Genomic DNA, 23,197 nt, shown 5'->3' on the forward strand with positions numbered 1-23,197 from the left:
AAGAGGAAGAATATACAAAGGCGCATAGGCTTCCCAAATATAGAATTAGCCACCTTGACTGCCTGATTCCAGATGCCAATAAAGCATCCACAGGTGAACGTACGCTCCTTTTATAACACTCGAGGTCTTTGGTTTACCATCACAGCATAGATTTATATACTTGCTCCTTTTACATAACGTTAATCCCATATCTCTGCCCAATCCATGTCTGAAAAGGCACGCCCAGGTTATCCTTTCATTTACTTATTTAGGAACTAGCCTTTCAATCAGCGGCGGATAACAGCGATTGGTATTAAATGCATTTTCTGTCCCATTTTTAGGGGGTTATTTTAGTGTTCAACCAATTTAAAGTACGTTTCACATGTAATGCTTATCCACATTGTGTGCCAGTTTTGGCTGCTTGAAGGAGACGATCATTTGAAGGAAAGCATTGAAAGTAATTTGTGCTGGGGTCTCGGAGGCAGCAGAATGGACCTCCTGCAACTGCTGGGGCCAAGGAAAAAACAACAAAGCATAGAGATTCAGATGAATCAATCTATGCGTTTACACACAAAAAAGATTATTTAAGTGCATAAAGGTGCAATGATGGCTGGAGTGTGTCTTTAATTCGCTAGACGTTAGTAGCATCTAAGTGTACAAAGTCCTAGCTTTTGAATAAATGATCGTTCTGCTTTACATTTCCGCTTCAGCAGTTTCAACATAGATTTAATAAGAGCCCAGCTTTTTTATTGAACACTACTGCTTTCGTAAATGAGTAGTTTAGAGATTGTCCCGGTGTAGGCACTTTGTTACGCGAATTCCCCTAGCAGCTAAGGAAATAAAACAACCTATTTTATTGCAAGGTTTATATAGATTATTTTTCAGGATAACATGACGCAAATAGTGAGTTTCCAGACACTAATCTCAAAAACTGTGAAATCTGCAGAAAAATACATGACGTTGATTGCCCAGATGGGTACTTCCAGCAATGTTAACTCCCTTTGCTCAGCAACACAAAGTAGATATGTATGTCATACCCTAAGCCCTTCTGTGCGTTCCATTTCTCTTTTTACTGTATGCTAATTAAATTGCATTGGATTCACTTTCATATGTTACCTTGTCGTGGCTCTGTTCTCTTTATACAAGTTTTCCAGTAGCCACTCCATTTCTCCGCATGCTTATTTGTGTTGACCGTTGGCCTTATTTGTATCATACAGGAGAAAACTAGAGATGGGCAGTTGATTTGATAAATGACCAAATCTATAGGGGTTCTTATAATGCCCATATTTTTTCTTTCTAAACGTTAGTAACACAAACACAGTTTTTAAGTGAAACGCAATTAATTTTGGGAAATCAGCAGTGTTTCACGGGAAAAGCATTCACACACATCAAATGCATCCTAACCTAGGGGCGAGCAGGGTTCAGCATTGAACCTTCCTGAAACCTGTGCGGTACAACTGTATGCTCAAGGGGTTAATGATGTGCTATTAAGCATTCTAGCCGAAAGGACGGATACCGTTGGTGTAAATTAATAGTCCTATTAACAACAAAAACTCATACTACCGTTTCTTTTCAAATATCTTTTAAAAGAAACTTTTTTGTACACTCTATTAGCAGGAGTTTTGTTTTTTTAAGGTGACAGGTCCACTTAAAATCTATCTATGCAGCAATAGCCTTTCAATCCACCCAAGATTTATTATTTTACAGTTATGAAATTGGAAGAGCACCGATTACTGCTAAAACCATTTTCAGCTTTGTGACAAGCAGTGACTAATAATATACTAATTATAATAATTGTTAATAACAATATAGTAAAGATATTCTCCTGGCTGTAATATGCTATCTAGTCTGATAAGTCATGTATTATCGAGTGGCATTTCTATCAATTTATTTGGTTTCTCCCCTCTTATATACAGATGTTTGTGGCGCTCCTCTTTTGGTTTCAGTTCTACTGTGGCTTCTCTGGATCTTCAATGATTGACCAGTGGTATTTGATCTTTTTTAATTTATTGTTCTCATCCATTCCACAACTTGTAACTGGAATTCTTGACAAGGATCTTCCAGAAGAGATGTTGATTGCAGTGCCTGAACTCTATAAAAGTGGACAGATGATGGAGGTAAATTAGTAATGTTTATGTAAGCGTTTTATGTAAAATTCGTTATTTTGTAATAGTTATACAAAAGATGAAAAACAGGAAATCTTAGAATCCATAGAGCAGGGGTGTCAATTATGCAGTCGATGGGGCCATCAGGCCCTTTAAACCCTCTCCTCCTGCCCCTAGGTACCCAGTTGGTGGAATAGGTGCCTGTCAATCCTGTCTGCTAAATCAAGAAGTCTTTGTCTCATCTTGACAAAGCTTGGAGCAGACAAGTGATGAAACCTGGAGAATGGGAAATGGTCGTGCGAGTGCCTGTGATTTGTGTGAATAAAGTGTGTGATTAGAAGTACTGTGAGTTGCATGAGTGCCTGTCTGTAAGCACTGGGAGACACGACGCTTGATCTCCGGGACACAGGAGTGGTGTTCAGGCACGCCCATTCTCCCCCTATTCCCCTCCCACACAAGCCACTAGCCCCACCTATGTACTATACCGCTATACATGCCCACAAGCGAGGATAGCCCCTCCCCTCTTGCAGCTTACCCTGCCCCTCACTAAGCTGCCACCCCCCTCCAAAAAAGTAGGACTCCTGGTGTCTAGAGCCTAAAAGTTTCAAGGTATGCAATAGGTGTCTGTAGACAGACCCTCTGCCCAGTTGAGTTTGACACCCCTGCTATAGGGAGTTTGGAAGAATAATTGACCAAGAATGAGTAGAAGTGACAATTGTATTGAGGTATCACCTGTGTTCCAAGACTTGGACAATCAGAGGTGTGCAGTTGTTAGATGGAGAGAAAAAGGAAAAAAAATGTCATGTCCTTATTGCTTCAGAAACTGCCCATGAGAAAATCTACCATTTATTGGGGGCATATGTAGGTATTTGGTGTGTAGCATTCTTGCTTCTGTCCTTCTTTCACTTGCTGTCTTTTTTGTTTTACAGGAATATAAGCCTCATATGTTTTGGAGTAACATGATTGATGCTTTTTACCAAAGTCTCATGTGCTTTTTCATTCCGTATTTTGTAAGTAGCATCATTTTTATTCATTTTATTTAATTTTGCATTGTGACAAAAAACCTGAACCATACACCTTTTTCCTGTTTTGTAGACTTTTTATGATTCTGATACCGATTTGTTCACTTGGGGAACTCCAATTGTCACGTGTGCACTTTTCACCATTATGCTGCATTTAGGTATTGAGACTAAAACATGGGTAAGTGGAATAAAAAATCCTGCAGGTATATAACACACTATGCCTATATCTGATAAGTTATTACATTGTGTGGTGTATTAAAAAGTACATTTCATTACTAAAATCAAAAGTAGGTTTGTTAATAGAGATGGAATCTTGTATATTAGCAATCTGTAAAACAGAAGAGGGCTCCTATTTGTTCTTAACCCCTTAAGACCCCTATAGACATACTTGTATGTCCACAAAAAGATGACAGGAATATCCCTTTGAATGTACTAGTACGTCCAGTCTTTTGCTGCAGCAGGGACATCTCCCGGCCTCTGCATGGGAGATCAGGCTGTCTAACAACTCTCTCCCCTGTCAGCAGAAGCCAGCATCTCTGCCAAACGGTGTAACAGCATGTGCGCTGGTATACTGCAATAACGGGCATTTCATTCCAGTAGGTCTCAATGCTGACTCCCTTCCAACCAGAAGATTCTCAAGATGTGAGAAGAGACCTAGGAGGGTCTTCCCAGACCCTCCTGTGATTCCTTATCGCTTTCCCTGCTGGCTGATCACACACATTACAATCAGTAATGCAAAGCTGTCCCTCTTCCAAAACACAACAAGAGGGAATTCCATACTGCACTGGGTATAGTGGAAAACATTTAAAAAGTGCCCTAATGTTTTAGCCTTACCACTACAAGTAAAAAAAAAAAAAAAATGCTTTTACCACCAAACCCTTTAAGTCCGTAGCATTTAAACAAATACAGTATATGGTTCCTTGTAAGGGATGTGGCCCTCTAAAACATTAAAAACAATGTACGGTGTTACTTGTAATCGGGATGCTGCCGGATATAACTTAGGTCAACGTGGCACCTACTGTGTAGAAGAAATTTTAGTTTAGTATGGGGTTTTTGTTAGTTTTTTTTGTTTTGTTTTTTTTTTAACATGTTACCACTATTAATAATAAGGTAAAAACGCTGGTCTTTAGCATATGAAAAACTCCTGGTCCTGAACGCATTAATCATTAAAAAAAAAAAAAGATAAGAAACGTGCTCCAACCCTCTCAAAAGGTAGATGTTTATGAAAGATAAGTATCTAATTTAGTCTAAAGGCATATGTTGAGTATTAAGACCTGTACTTGTTTTATTTTCAGACGTGGATCAACGTGTGCTCTATTGTGTACAGTATCCTCCTGTTTTTTTGTGTGGCTTTGATTTACAATTCATCCTGTCCGACATGCAGCCCTCCTTCAAATCCATATTGGACAATGCAGAATCTAATGGCCAGTCCTTCGTTTTATTTAATTTGCATTTTGTGTCCTATTGCTGCTTTATTACCCAGGTATTTTATATTTTCTGTTGATATTTTTTTTTGTTCTCTTATGTTATTTCACCCATTTTATGTTACATTCTTCCACATTAACTTTTTTCATTGACTTTACTTTCTACTTAACTTGTTTCATTTTAGTTTAAATATTTGGCATTTGTGTGGGGGGGGCAGGGGTCTTGTTAGAGCCGTTGAGACTGTTGCACAAGCCAGCCTTAAAGATTTGATTAAAACTTGAAAACAACTTAATTTTCTTGATACATAAGTGTGCAACAAGGAGATTCGTGTTTCCAAATGAGTTTTGTTTTTTTATTCTCTTCGTGTAGGTTTTTGTACAAAGCTGTCCAGGGAACTCTATGTCCAACCCAGGTGCAAATTGGTCAACAGGTTCTTAAAGCTCACCCGGAGTGTCTGACTCGTGTTATCAACCGGCTGAACTCCAATACACCACCAGCAGCTACTGAAAAACAGGATAACACTACAGTATCAAACATCAGTGATATCCATCCATCCAGGAACAAAAGAGACTCTGATGTGCTGCATGAGAAGAAAGGCCAGTATTTACCTTTGCAAAACAAAGAAGGGAATCCAACAAGTGATGCAAGTATATGTCTCAGTCCTTTAACTTCTACAAACAAGAAGCCGGATAATCCATTGATGGTTAGTAACCAGCTCGGTTATCAAGACTCTCCTGTTACAGCAAACTCCCATTGGAGCACACCATCTGCCGATCTGGACCAATCAGATGTCAGCTTAATAAATTGGATGACGTCAACTCCTTTGTTTAAAGAGTATTCCCAACCAAAGCACCTGTTAAGCAGTGATCAAACAAGATCGTCAGACTCTAGGTTTTTCCCCACTGATCTCTATATACCCAAAGACCAGGAAGAAGTGTCAATATGTAATATTGGTTTCCACCCTGAAAGTTTCATAAGGACCGTGGGGAACGGGGAAACGCTAGAAACAACTTTTTTATAAAATTTAGGGAAACGTTATTTATATTTTCTACTTTGCACAGTGAACTCTATTTTGTTTTTACTTCTGAAAGAGAAGATTGTTGGTACAAAGACTTTTGTATTATGTATATCTTATATCTCTGAAGTCTGATCAGAGCTTTAAATATATATATATATATATGAAATTTTTTAGTAATATTTTGATATATATTTTATTGGGAGACTAGAATAGAGGATATTGTTTAAAAAAAAAAAATTACTGGTTAACTGGCTTACCAAACTTTAATTGTATAGGAAAGAAAATATGCATATATTTTACATAGAGCAAGTTTATGTCATATGTTACATTACTGTTCAATTTAAATGCTGCAATACCCGTGTCCTAGAAAGAATATATATATATATCTGTCAATAACACTGAAAACCAGTGGTCTGCTTTTTTCCCTATGATTTTGGTGTAAATCAAAAAAACGTAAGTTCTTTATTTTTCCGTAGCAGCTAAAAATTGTTTTTGTTCGAATATAAATAAATATGTATGAATACGTTTACAACACCTTAGTAAAGCTGTGTGAAAATCTCAGCAGCGTATGTTCGCTATCACGTTTGCTAATGCTTATGTCTCTTTTGTGCACTGTAGCTGAAACTATAAGCCTATTAAGCTGACTCTGGTGAATTTGAAACATTCTCCCATTAGTGGATCTGCAAAGTGCCTGTAGGCGTATAGATATAACCATATCTGTGCCTTAAATACTTTAAGACTCTGCTGTTACCTAGGTGTTTTTTTTTTGTTTTTGCTCTTCCTAAATACTATATATTTTCGTATCTGTTTGTCAGTGGTATACAACTCCAACTCCCCAAGGGCTGGATATCCTTGGGTATCCCAGATGGAGCATCTCAATAAAAAAAGGCATTAAAGTATTTGTTTTCATTCAAGGATACACATAATACCTGGCCCGTTAGTGGCCCGCTAGAGTGGAATTTTGAAGTGCCCCAAATAGGGGCATAGAAAGTTGTCACGTGTACACTACTGGCTCTTGCATTGTTGGTTTCTTTGTCACTCTGATCAGTCTACATTTTTGCCCTAATGTATCGCTTTCAAGCACCAAAAGCAGAAGACAGCGTAGGGAATTTACAGAAAGTTTCTGGAAGATGTTACTATAATTTAACAAAGATTTATTTAACTCCATGTAATCGGGTAAACATTGGTTTCCGTAATAGCTCTTCTAAAGTGTCTAAAACGGCCCTTACACCATAGATTATATAAATGTGTCTTTTGAGGACCCTCAAAGTTATTGAGTCTGTCTTTAGTGAAGTCTTTAAACACATTGTGATTTTTTTCAGATTCTTAACGTAAATATAAAAACAATGGGTTATGTTAAAAATTCATGTCACCTTGGTTTCCCTACTTGAACAAAGAACAAGTAAATTAGCCAAATGCTGTATTTTAGCTAATCGCGTACCACACATACATTAGATGCTTGTAGCACTGAAACTTGCATAATGTGGAGTTAAATTAGTGTCTGTCAATTGAATGTCATTATGCAGGTAAAAGTTTAATTGTAATTTGGGAAAATATAATTTACTTTAGAAAATCTTTACGTCATGTACTTGATATTCGCTACAATCAAATGCTAATGTGTGTTTTGTGCTTAATATATTGATGTGATTTTAGTATAATACGGTTTGTCTAGAATATTTCAGCTATGGCAATGTATCTGTTGCCCACAATGAGATTTTATCAGTCTCAGCTGCCTGGCTTTAGGGGTTTGTCCCACCATGATTCCTATTATTGTTAGCTAATCAGCTGGCTAACATAAAAAATAAAATAAGAAATGATCTATCGTATTTGCTTGAATATAAGATAAGGTTTTTTCATAGCAAATGCTCTGAAAAATACCCCTCGTCTTATATTCGAGATCATTTTAAAAAGAGGTCTGACTGTAAAATTAATATCCAGATCCCCCACAGCACTGCAGGGGACCTGGATCCTCCTCTCCGGCAGCCGGTGAAGGTCTGCGAGATGCAGACAACCTCTGCTGCTGCCCGGCACTCCCGCTGGACTTCTATGACGGATAGCAGCAGAGGTTGGCTGCACGCATTGCGCAGGCGTTTACCGGCTGCCCCACTAGACACCAGGGAGTCTGGAGCACGAGGGGTGAGTCGGGGGGGCATAGTGACATATCAGGGGGCAGATGTGCATAACTGGGGGTCAGGTTGACAAATAAAAGGACATTAAAACAAGAAATGCATTTTCTCAATCATAGTTTTTATTAAATATGAAAAAATAGTTTGCATGTGGATTCATATTTACTGGTAATGTTTTTCCTTATAGGATAGTCTTTTTTTTTCCCTAAATTAATATTACAATTTTGGGAGGTCGTCATAGCAAATACCGTAATTCACAGAAACCTGAAGGGAGAATTAAATATTCATATTTGAATTTGTTTTCCCACAAATAGATTTTATTCTTGTTGTATTCCACCTCTTAACAAGTTTGCACAGTGTATATATATTTTTGTAATTTAATCATTTATCCACAGCACTATCGAGGCCATTCCCCACTTTCCAATTCGGGTATATATTGACATATACTTCACCTGTCCCCAATAATATGTGTGCACAGCACAAAAAGACTAACAGTAGTTCTACCTGCTCACATCTGATCTAATTTGTGTTGATATAATGCCAAACCTATTTTGTGATGAACATATTAGTAGCCCAGGTGAAAGTCTGGCATTCTGGGAAAGCGATGCGTGCCTATGTTAGTCAAAATTAAAAAGCTTGTACTTGTAGTTCATTAGTTCCCAATACAGATGCGTGCATTATTTATTGTGTCTCTTCCTGGAAAGGAAGCTATTTCGAAAACAATTGTTAATATAGGAATACTTGGTCTGTTTTGCCATGTCCTGTAAAAAAAAAAAAAAAAAAAAAAAATGTATTCTATGTAGGAATGCGAAATGGCAGGAAATACGTATAGCAGGGAAACCTTCAAATGTAAATAATTGAAGTCTAATAAATCTACAGTTCATTTGAAGTGGTCTGCCAGTTTCTGTATAATCACAATGTCATTGTACTCTGTTACAATCAGATTTCTCATTGAAATGATCACGTAATCCTTCGGGTTCCAGTATTAAAGAAGAAAAAAAAAAACCACAAAACAGCAGTGCATAAGATATTGATATTGGAACATTTACATGTAAATATAAAATGTTCTTTTCAGGATAGGCACGCTTAAGTCTTTGTTTCAGTTAGTAGACTGAATGTTGGCTGTATTGGACATATATTTATCTGCAGTCTTACACAATAAAATAAACATCACAAATGATGAAAAAAATCCATGGAAAGCATACAAGCAAGTTTTATCAGTCGTCTCCCAATGACAAATCAGTGACGAATAAACATGCATTGAAAGTAAATGTATGAACAACAAAGAAACACTTCATTAGTTCACACAAATGCAAAAACTTGAGCGTTCACAATAGATTTCCTTTGAATGAACAGCCTGTGTGTTGTCTTATGAGGTCCGTATTTTATTATGCTGAACATAGGCGCTATTTATTTTACTGAACAAAATTTCACATGCTAAATTACGCTTGCTCCTTTCATATTATAAAACATTTAGTAATGTCTGTTACAAATCTGCATTTTATTGTCAGTATCATAACTCTTAAGGCTGTTCAGCCTTTATGAAAGCATAGCTGTTCACAAGAATATAAATTGACCCATTAATTTTATACGACTATTTTTTTTTTTTTCTTCCTTTTTCAGTGGAGAATTATTTTCAGTTCTGACAATGGCATATGCAGATTACCACTATGTAAATTATTCCCATAAATACATTACAGCTGAGCCTGTATATTCAGATAAACTGAATATATTCTATAGTATGTGTGTATATATCCTATAATATAAATATATAATACGCAAGGCATATGTTAAGGGTGTGTTTTATCTTCTCAAACGTTAAATCGATGGCCAAAGAGTTCACTACAATGCAGACTACAACCATCACACCTGTAATTCCATAATCTCTAACACTGTTACATAGGAGTGATGTAATGTGCTTTGCAGTTTGTCTACTACAAATCCCGTCTCCCCACATTATCTTGATCGGTCATGTCTTGAGTATTGAGTATGCATGGAAGGTTCTTACTAAGAAGATGAAATAGCCAAGTCTGCTATGCCCTCTTTAAATTACACAAAGTAATATGGATTGTCAAGGTTCACATTTTTATGTGGATGACACCTTTATTGCAAATTTGACCTCGTTTTTACTTTTCTGATATAAGTGGTGCCTTCTATATGCAAAACCGTGTTCAGATTGCTCAGCTTTATTTTGCTTCATTATATGCATTGAATCTATTTATCTCGACAGCCAAACAGCATTCCCAAGACGGTTAATCGCCTTTATTGTTTGGGATTTGGACTCATCTACCACTTAAGAAAGGGTCATTGTGAGGAACATTTTAAGCTTTATTAGTGCTTGTTTACCAAATTGACAACATCATTAGTCTCTTTACGCATAGATTGCAGAGTATTTCTGTATGCCGTAGCTGAAAGTGTCTTTGCTATGCTACATTTTAGTAGTAACCATTAAAACAACATTTTTGTTCCAACAACCATAAACATTGGAGTATCTGGTTATATTATTTTTTTTATTATTGTCTTAATATATTTAACAATATTTAGGGGGAGGGGATAAACATATCGCGAAATTTCTTAATGAAACTTTATTTTCCGTCACGTGAGTAAATTGTTGATTTTGTCCTTCATTATCATAAGAGCGACTCTAATATTGTCTTGGATGGGAAGATTCGTCCATAATGTTGGATGATGCTTAAAATGGGTTAGAAAGGGACAAATATCATCTATGTGTAAGAAATAAAATATGTTCTAGAATTTAGCGGCAAATAGATTTGATGGGGGTTTTTTTTTTTTTAGTTTTTTTCTTCTCAACGGCCAAGATATATTGTTTTTGGTTGTGGTTTTTATTTTTGCCAATAGCTAGGAGCTAAACCTTTTATCTGTAAAGCATGTCCAGATGGTTAGCTCGTTTGAGCAGGGCCCTCCTCACCTGTTGTCTGTTAGTCAATTTGTTATATTACATGCTATTATGCCCTGTCTCCCCATTGTACAGCGCTACGGAATTTGATGGCGCTATATAAAACAGTAAATAATAATAATGGTTCCTGTAGGCTGAGCTGGTTGATCAAAGTAAATATTTTCGAAAGCCACCATAAAGACACAGATCTATATGGTATTTTCTGGCGGAAGTTGGGTCCAGCTCATCAAAATGCATAATGATGAACCACAAAAGTAGCTTTTAGCTGTAATTTTGTCTGGTACACCTAAAATATCACGGCCATTTATTTAAAGAGCAAAACTATTTTATATCTCTAAGTAATGCAGTGCTAAAGCGTAATTCTAACAAAAAGTGAAACTTTTGCTTATTACCTCTATTAAAACAATCCCACCTTCAAGGTGACTGCTCCTGCTGACAGGAATAGTCTTAGGAAAACTAACAAGCAATCTAACATCTCCAGAGAGGAAACCTTGATGTCACGAGTATGTTAAGGAGGAGAATATTTAATTAAAGGATAACTATTAATAGATTATAAAAAAAAATGTAAGCTTTACATTAGAATATCCATGGTATGGAAAATATTTAATATATATATATAATATATCTCCCTACAGATATACTGTAGATAGATATGTCTGATTGCTCAATACAACAAAAAATAATGTTATTGTGTGGAGCTGAAATTTACATATATTACAATCTTGCTGTAAAATACTTTTAATTATGTAGAAATCAGTATATATATCACCCAGCAAGCAAAAGATCTTGCTAAACGGGCCGTATTATAATATTCCTTGATTTACTTTCTTGATTCGTGTTTGTATTTTAGTTGTATTACTGACCGTTTATGTTAACGAGACAAACTATTTTCTGTGTTTTTGGCTTCCTGGAACATAGAGGGCAGAATGCCTAGCTTGCCTTTTTGAAGCTTTAAGAACAAAACCAGAGAACACCAAAGGGATGAACTGTCAGCCTTCATATTGTGTTATGTAACTTTGATACCCCAGTATTTCTCATAAACCATCAGGCGCTTTCTACATCATGTCCAAGATTTTAACTCACACGCCAACTCTTCAAATCACTGTAGCAACCAACGCAATGGTCCCACCGATCCCAATGCATCATTTCTAGATATATATTAGAACCCGTCTATAACAGAAATGAAGGAAGGCAAAGATTTTTTATTCTTTGGAAATGTTATTAATACTGTTTGAAGTACAATTCACATTTCTGAATAAATGTTTTATATTATGTAGAGAATATCCAGATCTATCTTTATTATACAGGGTCACACATGTAATATATATATATATTTATATCTTGATCCTTTATTGGAAAGCTACCTGGAAATAGATAAATTCATGCATTCAAATGTAGTGTTTGATAAATAAAGATATTTTCATTGTACGTAAATCTTGTGTCTGTGTATTGTAATACGCGTCAAAGCTGTTTATACCAGTTAATTCAATATTCTGTCATACCTAGTTAACAATTAGCTTCCTTCAAATATCCATTTTATTCACAGACTACATTCTGAGTTATTGTGATAATCAAATAACTGTACAGTATGCCTTAAAACAAGGCATATTAACCCCATCAAAACCAGGGTTTAGCGAAAGGAAGCCCGGAGCATTATTAGTGTTTTTGCCATGTCTTCATCTGTAATTCCCTGCTTTCTCAATTAGCATACGCACACATCATATTTTTTTCATTACAGCTTTCTTTTGAAACCATATTCATATATGAGACTTTTGTGAATAAAATGTACAAAATCCAAAAACAATGACACTATTGGAGAAGCTACTTCGAACTATAGAATATGTTATTGTTTGTGAATGCTTTTTCATTTCCAGAACTTTTGCACAATAAGATATTCATAATGTATGTCAAATTACATGAAGAAAACACAACACTAATAATATTTGAATGCATTGTTTGTATACCCTGTATTACAAAACAATTCTTTAATGCAAACAAATTGACCTTTCATCTCAAGTAAAGCTCAGTGCAGTTTATCAGCAGATTCTAAAAATGGTTTTCTTAACACAAGAATATTTAGCACAGCAGACGACAAAGACAGACTAGTGTACCTGGAAAGGAGAATAATTTCTCCGCTGTGTGTATCTAACATCTGTGCTCCCCTGTGGTGTGTCTTTATAATGCAAATATACCTCTGTTCCCTTCGATGTTCTGAACGCCACAAAGATCCATCACTCAGAGTTTTCTTTCTAGCCTTAATCCAGGGAGAAAATTACTCTTTAATTATCCTATATGAGACGGTGCTGTGTTTGTTACAAATATGCAATTTAAACCAAAAAAATTGCTGAAATGCCTCTATGCAATGTTTCAAACAGCTGGAACATAGACAGGTGGTTAGCACCTGTCATATATAAACCTGCAGAATTATTTTCAAATCAATTTTTCCATTTTGTTTTTTTGCACTTGTGCATGTAAAATGGTGACCATAGTAAATGAGAAATTACTTTTGTTTAAAATACTGAAGTTAATCTCCATCCCAAGCTCAATTCATGATTTATCCTAGTTATTCTGTTTACATAGAATTTTAAAATCAACACAGTTACGTACATGGACAATACGGTTATGGTTTTCAGTGAGTGATGGAATGGCTCATTGTATGCCTCGTTGAGCCGTATGGTTTATCTGAACACACCACTTGCACCAATGAAGGCAACACCTACTATTTATAAAGCCCCTTTCTCCAAGTGGGACTCAACCACAGGGATTTGAACTTGTGAGCATGAGGTTTAAGCGAACCCTGCTGGTAAATACACTTACCAACTGAGCTATGTCACCAGCACAACCACTAATCCAACAAGTACTGAGCAAAGACAAATCTTCGGTGCTGTCTGCTGATTTTCAGAAGGATCGTGTCAGGCTGAAAACTGAGTACCTTTTAAGGGCTACCTGACAATGGTTGCGTTAGTGCAACCTGGCTTGACATTAATGTGCTCCGAGGCATGCATAAGACCGTAATGTTCATGGGATATTAGCGATCATGTTGTGAACTTAATCCTATGCTGAATGACTGCCTTAAATTAGGTGACTTGGACAACAGCCTTGGGGGCTTTGCCACATTGGCCCCATGTGGAGGTCATGGGGCTATTCCCCAACAATATGTCAGGAGGTGAAAGAGTACTGCTTCCCACAGAACAGTTATTGACAGTTTCAAAGTAAAGTTTAATTCTTATGACCAGAACACAGTAACACAATCCCAGTACATACAGTAGACTCTGGGGCATGACACTAAAGCATTTAGGGGCCCCCATTCATAGCTGAAAGTACCCAACCATGTCATCATTCTGGGGAAAAATACACCAAATCTAGGAATTGGAAATGATGGATTCCACACATTTATGAAGACCAAAATAGATCCACTAACTTGAATTTCTTCCTATCGAGCATTCACATTCTGCTCTATCTTGCTTAACATTGACAATGTTCCATCTTACTAGGGACCAACAGGTTCAATGACAGCTTTCCCACTAAAGGTCATAGCCCATTTTTTATTCCCTTCAAATTTGTTTTCGGTTATTTATTGTTATTCTGTACTGTTATGATTGCTATAAAACCTTAAATATCACATAAATCAACAGGGCAGCACTTACAGTAACATTATTTTAAGAGCATGTAAAATCAGGATTTGCTGTGTTACTAGCATTACTTTTGTTTCCTACAAACTGAAAAGATGTTGGAATCTTAGCTCCAAGTGTACAAGCAATCTAGCACAGAAGTGCCTTAAAGGAAACTGCATTTAAATATTAAATTCCAGTTGGGATATTGTCTACTCTTTACCATTAGTACTCAAGACATTTGTAGTAGTGATGTCCGGATCATGAACGAATCGTTCATTTGATCCAATTCTTTTTAGTGATCCGGATGAATCGGTTCAGTAGACTGAACGATTCATTTGTAGCAGTTCAGTCTGTGAATCATGCCGTTGTAACCTGATCCTAGAGTGAGTCATCTGCAGAGCACTCAGACACAGACTCTGGGGTCAGGTTACAGCTCATTAATTCACAGAGGAACGATGACTTATAGAGTCAGAGAGAGTCAGAGAGTCGTTCAAAGATTTGAATGATCCAAAGATTCAAATGATCAAAGATTCAAATGATTCGAATCTTACAGGGATCCGGATCTTACAGAGATTTGAATCTTACAGCGTTTCGAATCATTCAGAGAATATCACTGATACCATATTTTTATAAATCAATACATTAATAATCTTCACTGCCCCCAGGATTTAGATTCCCCTTAGTTTGCCCCCCTTTACCTCTAACTGCACCTTCAGTTAACTTTATTAAATTAATTAAATTAACCCTTAACACCCCATCAACCTAAATTAACCCCATTAACCATAACAGCCCCTGAAATTAACCCTAAAGACCCCATTAACCATAACTGACCCTAAATTAACCCTAAAGACCCCATCAACCATAACTGCCCCTAAATTAACCCTAAATACCCCATTAATGAAAATAAATGAAAGATTTAAAAAAAAAAAACACCAAAATCTTTTACTCATCTACAAAAGCTAATGAAAAAACCTGCTAACTAGATGCAATCTACATGCATTTAAAACAGGAATTACAACTGAGCACGAATATGGTAAAATGGCAAAAATCTCCAGGATTTCAGGAACAATATACCAAGAGAGGGATTAAAATTATAAACTGGTTTTGACCAACCTAATGATATATATATTTATATATATATATATATATATATATATATATATATATAGTAAATGTCTCTATGTATGTGGAAGCATAAAACATGGGCTATTGCTCTAAATCATTGTGATGTCACAATCCTATGTCATCGTGGTCACCACATAAACTGGGTATTTCTGAACTGAAATGTCATTTGATATTCTTGCTCTTAGAGATTTGGATTCAAAGAATTTAATTTTGACAAAAGGAGTAGGTAACAGCAAAATGAGGGTGTTTGATCTTCTTCCAACTGATGTGGAAATGGTGGATGCTGAAAATTATTACAGGAGAGCACTGAAACAACTCTGGCATGGAGAAGATGATGGCCTTGCTCTTACCAAAAAAAGAAAGATTGAAATCTTTGAGGAAAGCAGGAAAGCTATAAAGCGGCAGTTGGAAGGTGAAGAGGATGACAGTTTGACACCAAAGGGGAAGAAGGGAAAATATTTTGGAGAAGGCACAACTCCTGAGAAGAGGTCCAGGGATGGAGAGGATGGGGACACTTTTAACCCAAAGTGGAGGAGAGTGTGCTAGCTACAGCGCCTAGCGTTACTGATGTGATGTTGAATAAAATGTTTGATTTAATTTGATTCTCTTCTGTGAATGTGATATCTGATCCATGTGTACTTAATATGTACATAATAAATGAGAAACCATAACTAGAGATCTATTCATCCAAATTGGTCCAACTTTGGAAGGAATTTAGTCCCATAGCATGCTGCTGGGTGTGTGTCCATTAATGTAGTGCTGCTGTAAATGGTGATGGTCCTGCATGCAAACTAGAGTATGGATGTCTTCCTAAAACATGAGATGCTGCTTCTGTAAGTGAAAGGTGAGTCTAGAATGTGGCAGTAGTGATGTCCCGATCATGAACGAATCGTTCATTTGAGCCAATTATTTTTAGTGATCCGGATGAATCGGTTCGGTAGACTGAACGATTCATTTGTAGCAGTTCAGTCTGTGAATCATGCAGTTATAACCTGATCCTAGAGCGAGCCATCTGCAGAGCACTCAGACACAGACTCTGGGATCAGGTTACAGCTCATTAATTTACAGAGGAAAGATGACTTATAGAGTCAGAGAGTCGTTGAAAGATTTGAATGATCCAAAGATTCAAATGATTCAAAGATTCAAATTATTCAATGATTCAAATCTTACAGGGATCCGGATCTTACAGAGATTCGAATCTTACAGCGATTCGAATCATTCAGAGAATATCACTGATACCATACTTTTATAAATCAATACATTAATAATCTTCACTGCCCCCAGGATTTAGATTCCCCTTGGTTTCCCCCCCCTTTACCTCTAACTGCACCTTCAGTTAACTTTATTAAATTAATTAAATTAACCCTCAGTCATCAGCATTAAATTAACCCTTAACACCCTATCAACCATAACTGCCCCTAAATTAACCCTAAACACCCCATCAACCTAAATTAACCCTAAATACCCCATTAACCATAACGGCCCCTGAAATTAACCCTAAAGACCCTATTAACCATAACTGCCCCTAAATTAACCCTAAACACCCCATCAACCATAACTGTCCCTAAAATTTACCCTAAAGACCCCATCAACCATAACTGCCCCTAAATTAACCCTAAATACCCCATTAACCATAACGGTAATATAATATGAGATAATTTATTCATACATTATTAATAAGAAATTGTGTGTAAGCGAAAAGCAGTTGGTATCCCCCACAATGGGTATGTATCTCTTTTGCAAGTAGGACAATTGTGGTTAATTCTTAGCATCCTAAAAGCACCTTATTTGAGATATGACTTATTCCCATCATCCAAGAATCATACCAGCTAGGGCAGCTATTGATACCTACTATTACAGGTTGCAGCTGGGGTGTGGCTATAGTGTATTCACTGGTGTGGCCAATAGCTTAACTGCTTTAGGACTCTATGCCACCACAATGGATTGGAAATGAAGCAATCAAGATGTGATTGAACTGCCGACTTTATGCTTTAATTCAAGGGGTGTAATAAAAATATCAATATAAAATTAAAATTTTCATACCTAGCCCCCCCGATTTTCAGGGGTTCAAAAGGAACTGGACAAACCAACATAATCATAAACAAAATGATGATTCTTATACTTGGTGGAAAATCATTTCCAGGGAATGAATGACTGAAGTCCGGAACCCATGGACATCATCAAATTGTGTGTTTGTCCTTGTTTCTGCCTTCTGTTTTGTCATCAGCAACTGAAATGTATGTCCAGTTCGACTGAGGTCAGACGGTGACTGACTCGGCCATTGAAGAATATCCCACTTTTTTGCAGTATGTTTTGAGTCATTGTCCATCTTTACTATGAAGTGGTGTCCTATTAGTTTTGCAGCATTTGACTGGATCTGAGCTGATAGTATAACCTTATACACTTAAAAATAGACTTGTGCATTTTGTATTTGTGCGAACATGAAAACAAACACGAAGGGTGCGTTTTTGTTGTTCAGCCTGAATACCGAAGAAACGAACATGGCGGCGGCAAAACGTATATGAAGATGCACAACACGAAGAATCTTCGTGTTCTTCTTCGTTAGTATCTCCTAACTAATCATCATGGTCCCTTCCCCTTCTAGCCTACCTTGTCTACGCAGCAACACATGGGTTAATGGGAGGGGAAATCCGTAGGATCGCGCAAGGAGTAAAAGGTCCGCGCGAGCGGCTCTATTGGTAGCCTGCAGGAAGCTCCTCTGGCATCAATAGAGCAATAGAGTCGCTCTTATGAACCTTTAACTCCTGTTCCCTCCCCAGGCCAAGTTTCAGCGTCAGGAGTTAAAGGTCTGTGCGAGCGACTCTATTGGTCGCCGACAGGAAGCTCCTCTGGCATCAATCAATGAAAAAATATCACAGACCAAACAAAAATCGCTTAAAGAGTGTCACGCTGCTGCTGAAAAGGTAGACAAGCTAATGAAGCTGGTTTTGACATGATTAATTAGGCATGATTAATTAGGTCGGTACATGAGGAAGAAAATACTATACCGACTATGTTCTAATAGCCCACTGTTTTCCTCAATAGTTCCTTGTATCAACCAACCAACCAGCTAATTGGATGTTTGGTAATCACCTGACCCTGAAGGACTGGTACAACCATTCTTTTTATCCTATTTCTCCCTTCTGCGGAATGTTTTGTATTCTATACAACTTTATACTAACAAGTAGAAATCATTGCAGTAATTGTTATTCATTCAGACATTTGTGAAATCAGTTGTGAGTGAGTTAGTTAATCAGTAAAGAAAAAGTACAGCCTGCAGCTAAATCTGTTACCAACATTTTTAAGACTAGAAAGAGCTTTCTTCTGAACTCTGACCTCTCAGATTGCTTTTGGGTTTCTTTTTTCTATTTTCATTTCAACCTACTATGCTTGGTGATGCTTAAAAATTACTGTTTATTCAGGGTTATCGCGCATATACAAATTCTTATTGAGGTGCTTTTTTTTGTATACTCTAATATAGTTCAGAATATGCATCATGCATTGCCATTATTGTGGGTCTATAATAGTTGTAACACAAGTGCACCTGATGAGACCCCAGAAGACAGTTTCAGCATCTATCTATAATATATAATAGTCTGGTCACCGTGTGAAACATCGGCCACAGTGGGGCTTAAGGTGAAGATCCCATCAGAGAGCTGGTGCTAAAGTCTGATTGGGCCTTCGTGTTACGCCCAGCACATTTCCGCATTGAGGTGTGCTTTTGCGCAGTGGGGTGGCTTAGTGTGACAGGGCCTGCCTGGCAATGTTGTGTGCAGTGAGGGAGGGGTGCCGTTTAGGGGCAGAAGGCTGCTACTCCATAATGGTCATGGGAAGGGTTCTTGTGCGAGAGGCTGTTAATGTGAGCATTTAGTGGGGGTTGTTTAAGTGCAGGAGGCTGCTAGGGCTAGACTAGAAATAAAAACACCCCCTGGAAATAATTGAATACCAGCCACATATTTCATGGTGGCATTATTGTGCACAAAACTGGTATGTGGGGTGTCAGTCCCAATATTAGAATGGTTAGAATAGAGACAAACCATGGATTTTTAACCCCTTAATGACAAATCCCGTACATGTAGGGGCTCAAAATGCATTTTTTTCAATGGGTTTAAGGACCGCCCATTGTCCTTAAGGGGTTAAAGCATATTTTAAGAACATATTAGTCATAAATAAGATACATGTGAAAACATATAGTTCCTAACATCACTGTGTCCCATGGCATTATGTATTGGGTTGCAACCAATTGGGAGAGCACCCTTATAGTCTGTAAGTATGAAATTAAAAATCACATCTATTTAAATAATTGAAAACATTATTGGAAACATAGAAATCACTTTCAAATTTAATAAAACAGTGCAAATAAACCTTTAGCTCTCCTAAAAAGAATGTGTGAAAAAGAGTGAAGTGTTTGGATGATCAGAGAGAGTAAGTGTGTTTGTATATATGAATGTGTAAGTGTATGGTGGTAGAGTGGCTGTGTGTGTGTGTGTGTGTGTATGTATGTATGTGAAATGTGTTACAGTGAGTGTATGTATGTATGTTTGTATTATGTGAAAGGTATTAGAGTGGGTGTGTGTGTCTAGGAATGTATGTACAGTATGTGAAATCTAAAGAAAGGAATCTCTCCATGGAATAAAGGTGGTCAGTAAATTTGGCAACCAAAACAGAACTGGCTCTAAACATGGTGAATACCTCATGGCAGGAATTATACATTAGTAAGTAAGTAGGGAACATGTAGGAGCACACACTGGTAGCCCTCCTCCAGACTTGATCATTTATCAGGTAAGGAGCATAGCACAATCCAAGAAATTGTCACAAAATCAACAAGGTGAAGGCTCAAGGCATGGTGAGATTATGCCGTTACATAAAACAGCGAGGGTAAACAGTGAGTAATATGTGTATTCATCCACAAACGGTATGCCAACTGCGACAGATACTGTGGACGGTTGTTCTTGTGCACCCTCAATTGGGGGACTTTCATGTAATGGCGGACTAAACAATATATGGCCATATAGTGTGATGAGATCTCTTGCTTTCTTATGCTTGCATGTTGGTCATTTCAGCAGCACCCTAGAATCTAGATGTGTATACCTTTTAGGGTGTGCTTTCTGTATTTTTTGTGTACAAAAGCCTCATGATTCTATCGTGCAAAGCCCAAGTCATAGACACAAGTATTTACTTTTCATTATTCCATATTGCATAGATATTTCACTAACCTATGTACGGTGTTGATAACAGGACTATTTTAATTATGTAAAAAGTTTTTTAAAGGAAATTACTTTTTTTCGCTAACAGTGTAAATAATAAGCTTTTATAAATAAATGTCCAAAGGCGTTTTTATTTTTCCAGAGAGGGAGAAATAATAACTCTAGGTCTGTTGTAATTATGAGGAAAACATTCCAGTGCTCTACTTTCCAGACAAGGTGAGTTATGTGCCTTCTGCTTATTAATATTGCTAAATCCTCTCAATACGCTACATGCATTCTTATATTTCCATTAGGTTTCCTTTGCTTTTCCTTGAAATGTTTCATGTGAAATCAAGTCAAACAGAATATTCATCAAGGTTATGAATTGTTCAAAGCAGGCTGCTGTCTGTTTATCAGAAATAAGGTTCCTGGGGAGTTATATAACCAGCAGAAGGCCTCTTTGGTTATTATTAGCATGTAGGCATCAGATCTATAATTGTTTTTTAACTTATAATACAATATCACCCTGTACAATCATTATGCTTTTTTTAACCCTTTGAGTTACTTGAGCTGCTTTTAAAAATCTTTCCAGTTTCCACCATACTTCTCTTACTGTGTAAATTAGACTTTGAGACTGTGTTCTTTCAATCTTTTAATTGACAAGACTCTTCTCTAAAAGAAGAATGGGAATAAATGAAATATGGATCATTATGGCTCATCATGTAAGCCACATAAAGGGTTAAAGTTGCCATTAACAAACAGTTTTGAGTCACTTCTGCTAATGTCTTTTGCTCATAAGAACCTGGTATTGTGTATACTAACTATGTCTTATGCTTTGTATTGTGGTAAGTTAGCAGCACACTTGGACCTCTCAAGGGTGACCTGAAATCTCTGGGTGGGGAACCTATGCTTGGCAATACCCACTACTTACCCATTTCCCCTCCACTTAAGACTGTCTGAGGTTAGACCTGCCCCTGTGTACGGATAGCATCACCTCCATGATTAGCTCCATCCCTTTACAAACCCACTGCCCCAGAGAAAGAAGAAGTCTAGGTAGCCTTCTACGGGCACTTCCCAGGTATGGTCAGTAGTTTTTTAACTAATATATACATATATCAGTATCATTATTAGTAGACTAATCTACTATAAATCTAAGTTTTTTTTCTTTCTAAGGTAGGAATATTGATCTTAAATGTTATAGGCAAGATAGAAACATAGAATGTGTTGGCAGATAAGAACCATTCCGTCCATCTAGTCTGCACAATTTCTGAATACTTTCCTGGCCTTATACTGTCCCTGGCCATATCTTATATCTAGGATAGCCTTATGCCTATCCCATGCATGCATAAACTCCTTCACTGTATTAACCTTCACCACTTCTGCTGGAAGGTTATTCCATACATCCACTATCCTCTCAGTAAAGTCATGTTTCCTGATATTACTTTTAAACCTTTGCCTCCCTAATTTAAGGCTATGTCCTCTTGTTGTGGTAAGTTTTCTTCTTTTAAATATGCTCTCCTCCTTTATTCAATTTTTGCAACCCTAGGCAAAACATAATTTTGCCGCCCCCTGGCTCCACTCCCACTTCACCCACCCCTTTTGCGTGTGCCTACTTTGCCTATAGGTGGCGCCAGCCCTGATCATTTCCTTGGATGTTGAGGACAGGTTTGTTTCAAATATTATATACTCAGAATCTTGCATTTATACACATCCAATGTCAGTTGCAACAGCTTAGACCATTTTTCCAGTTTACGTAAATCTTCAGCAAAAAAGACATACCTCACCATCAAGACCTTCTGCAATACCACTAATAAAAATATTAAAGAGAACGGGTCCAGGTACAGATCTCTGAGGTACCCCACTGGTAACAAGACCTTGCATTTTAGTTGCAGTTTATTGATAAGTCTTTTATGTGGGACAGTGTCAAAAGCCTTACTGAAATCTTAGAAGGAAAATATCTATAGCAAGCATTTACCAAGAGAACTAGCATCCCCTCCATATTTGTTTATACGCCACGATAATTTAAAAGTATTAGATACACTGTTATATATATAATAATTAAGTACATCAGTAAATGGAACAGGGCTTTGCTCCATATAAAACAAATATGGAGCCATTGTAGAAGTCGTGATATTTTGGTTAGATTTCAAATTCAAACATCACGCTGATTCTTTATTGCAATGCTAATGAGGTCCTGATTATGCTAATGTTCTGAAATTTGGAATTGGTATGTCATTTAGGATGGAGTTTGTTGAATTTATTTAACCACAATAATTTGTAGAAAGAGCACAGGAGGCTAGTAACACCTAAATCCTTTTCTATAAATGCCTTATCCTGTGAAATTTGAAACAGATTATTTGCATTGTATACCAGGGCTTCATTTCTAAAGCACTGAAAACCAAATTAAAATATGTTCAAGGTGCAAAAATACCTTCCATCAAGGGACAGCATAGTTGTATCAAACCAAAATCCTTTACAAGTATTTATAAAAAAAAATGTGAATGTATGATTTAGTGTATTTGCAAAATTTTAAAAAAGGTTTTTTGTATCCTGCGGTGTAAGTGCTAGCCTTTCTTGTACCATAATAATGAATTTTAGGGCATGCGACCTTCAGCAAGTCCTACAAATGCACTTTGTCCAAATAGAACAAAATACCTCACTGCGAGAGATTACTGTTATT

General features: G+C 37.0%; 1 protein-coding gene across 1 annotated transcript in view; it reads left to right on the plus strand.

Moving 5' to 3' along the window:
- The window catches only part of LOC149289185 (phospholipid-transporting ATPase VA-like), a 57,363-nt gene extending 51,811 nt beyond the window's left edge, over nt 1-5,552 (plus strand). The window contains exons 17-21 of the mRNA XM_089490856.1: nt 1,896-2,096; nt 3,014-3,094; nt 3,180-3,284; nt 4,402-4,589; nt 4,901-5,552. Coding sequence (XP_089346982.1) covers nt 1,896-2,096; nt 3,014-3,094; nt 3,180-3,284; nt 4,402-4,589; nt 4,901-5,552 — 1,227 coding nt within the window. The remainder of the gene's footprint in view (nt 1-1,895; nt 2,097-3,013; nt 3,095-3,179; nt 3,285-4,401; nt 4,590-4,900) is intronic.
- The last annotated feature ends 17,645 nt before the right edge of the window (nt 5,553-23,197 follow it).

The sequence above is a fragment of the Sceloporus occidentalis genome, unplaced genomic scaffold (assembly GCF_023333645.1).
Source record: "Sceloporus occidentalis isolate IW3139 unplaced genomic scaffold, rSceOcc1.0.p SCAF_47, whole genome shotgun sequence".
Classification (NCBI taxonomy): Eukaryota; Metazoa; Chordata; class Lepidosauria; order Squamata; family Phrynosomatidae; genus Sceloporus; species Sceloporus occidentalis.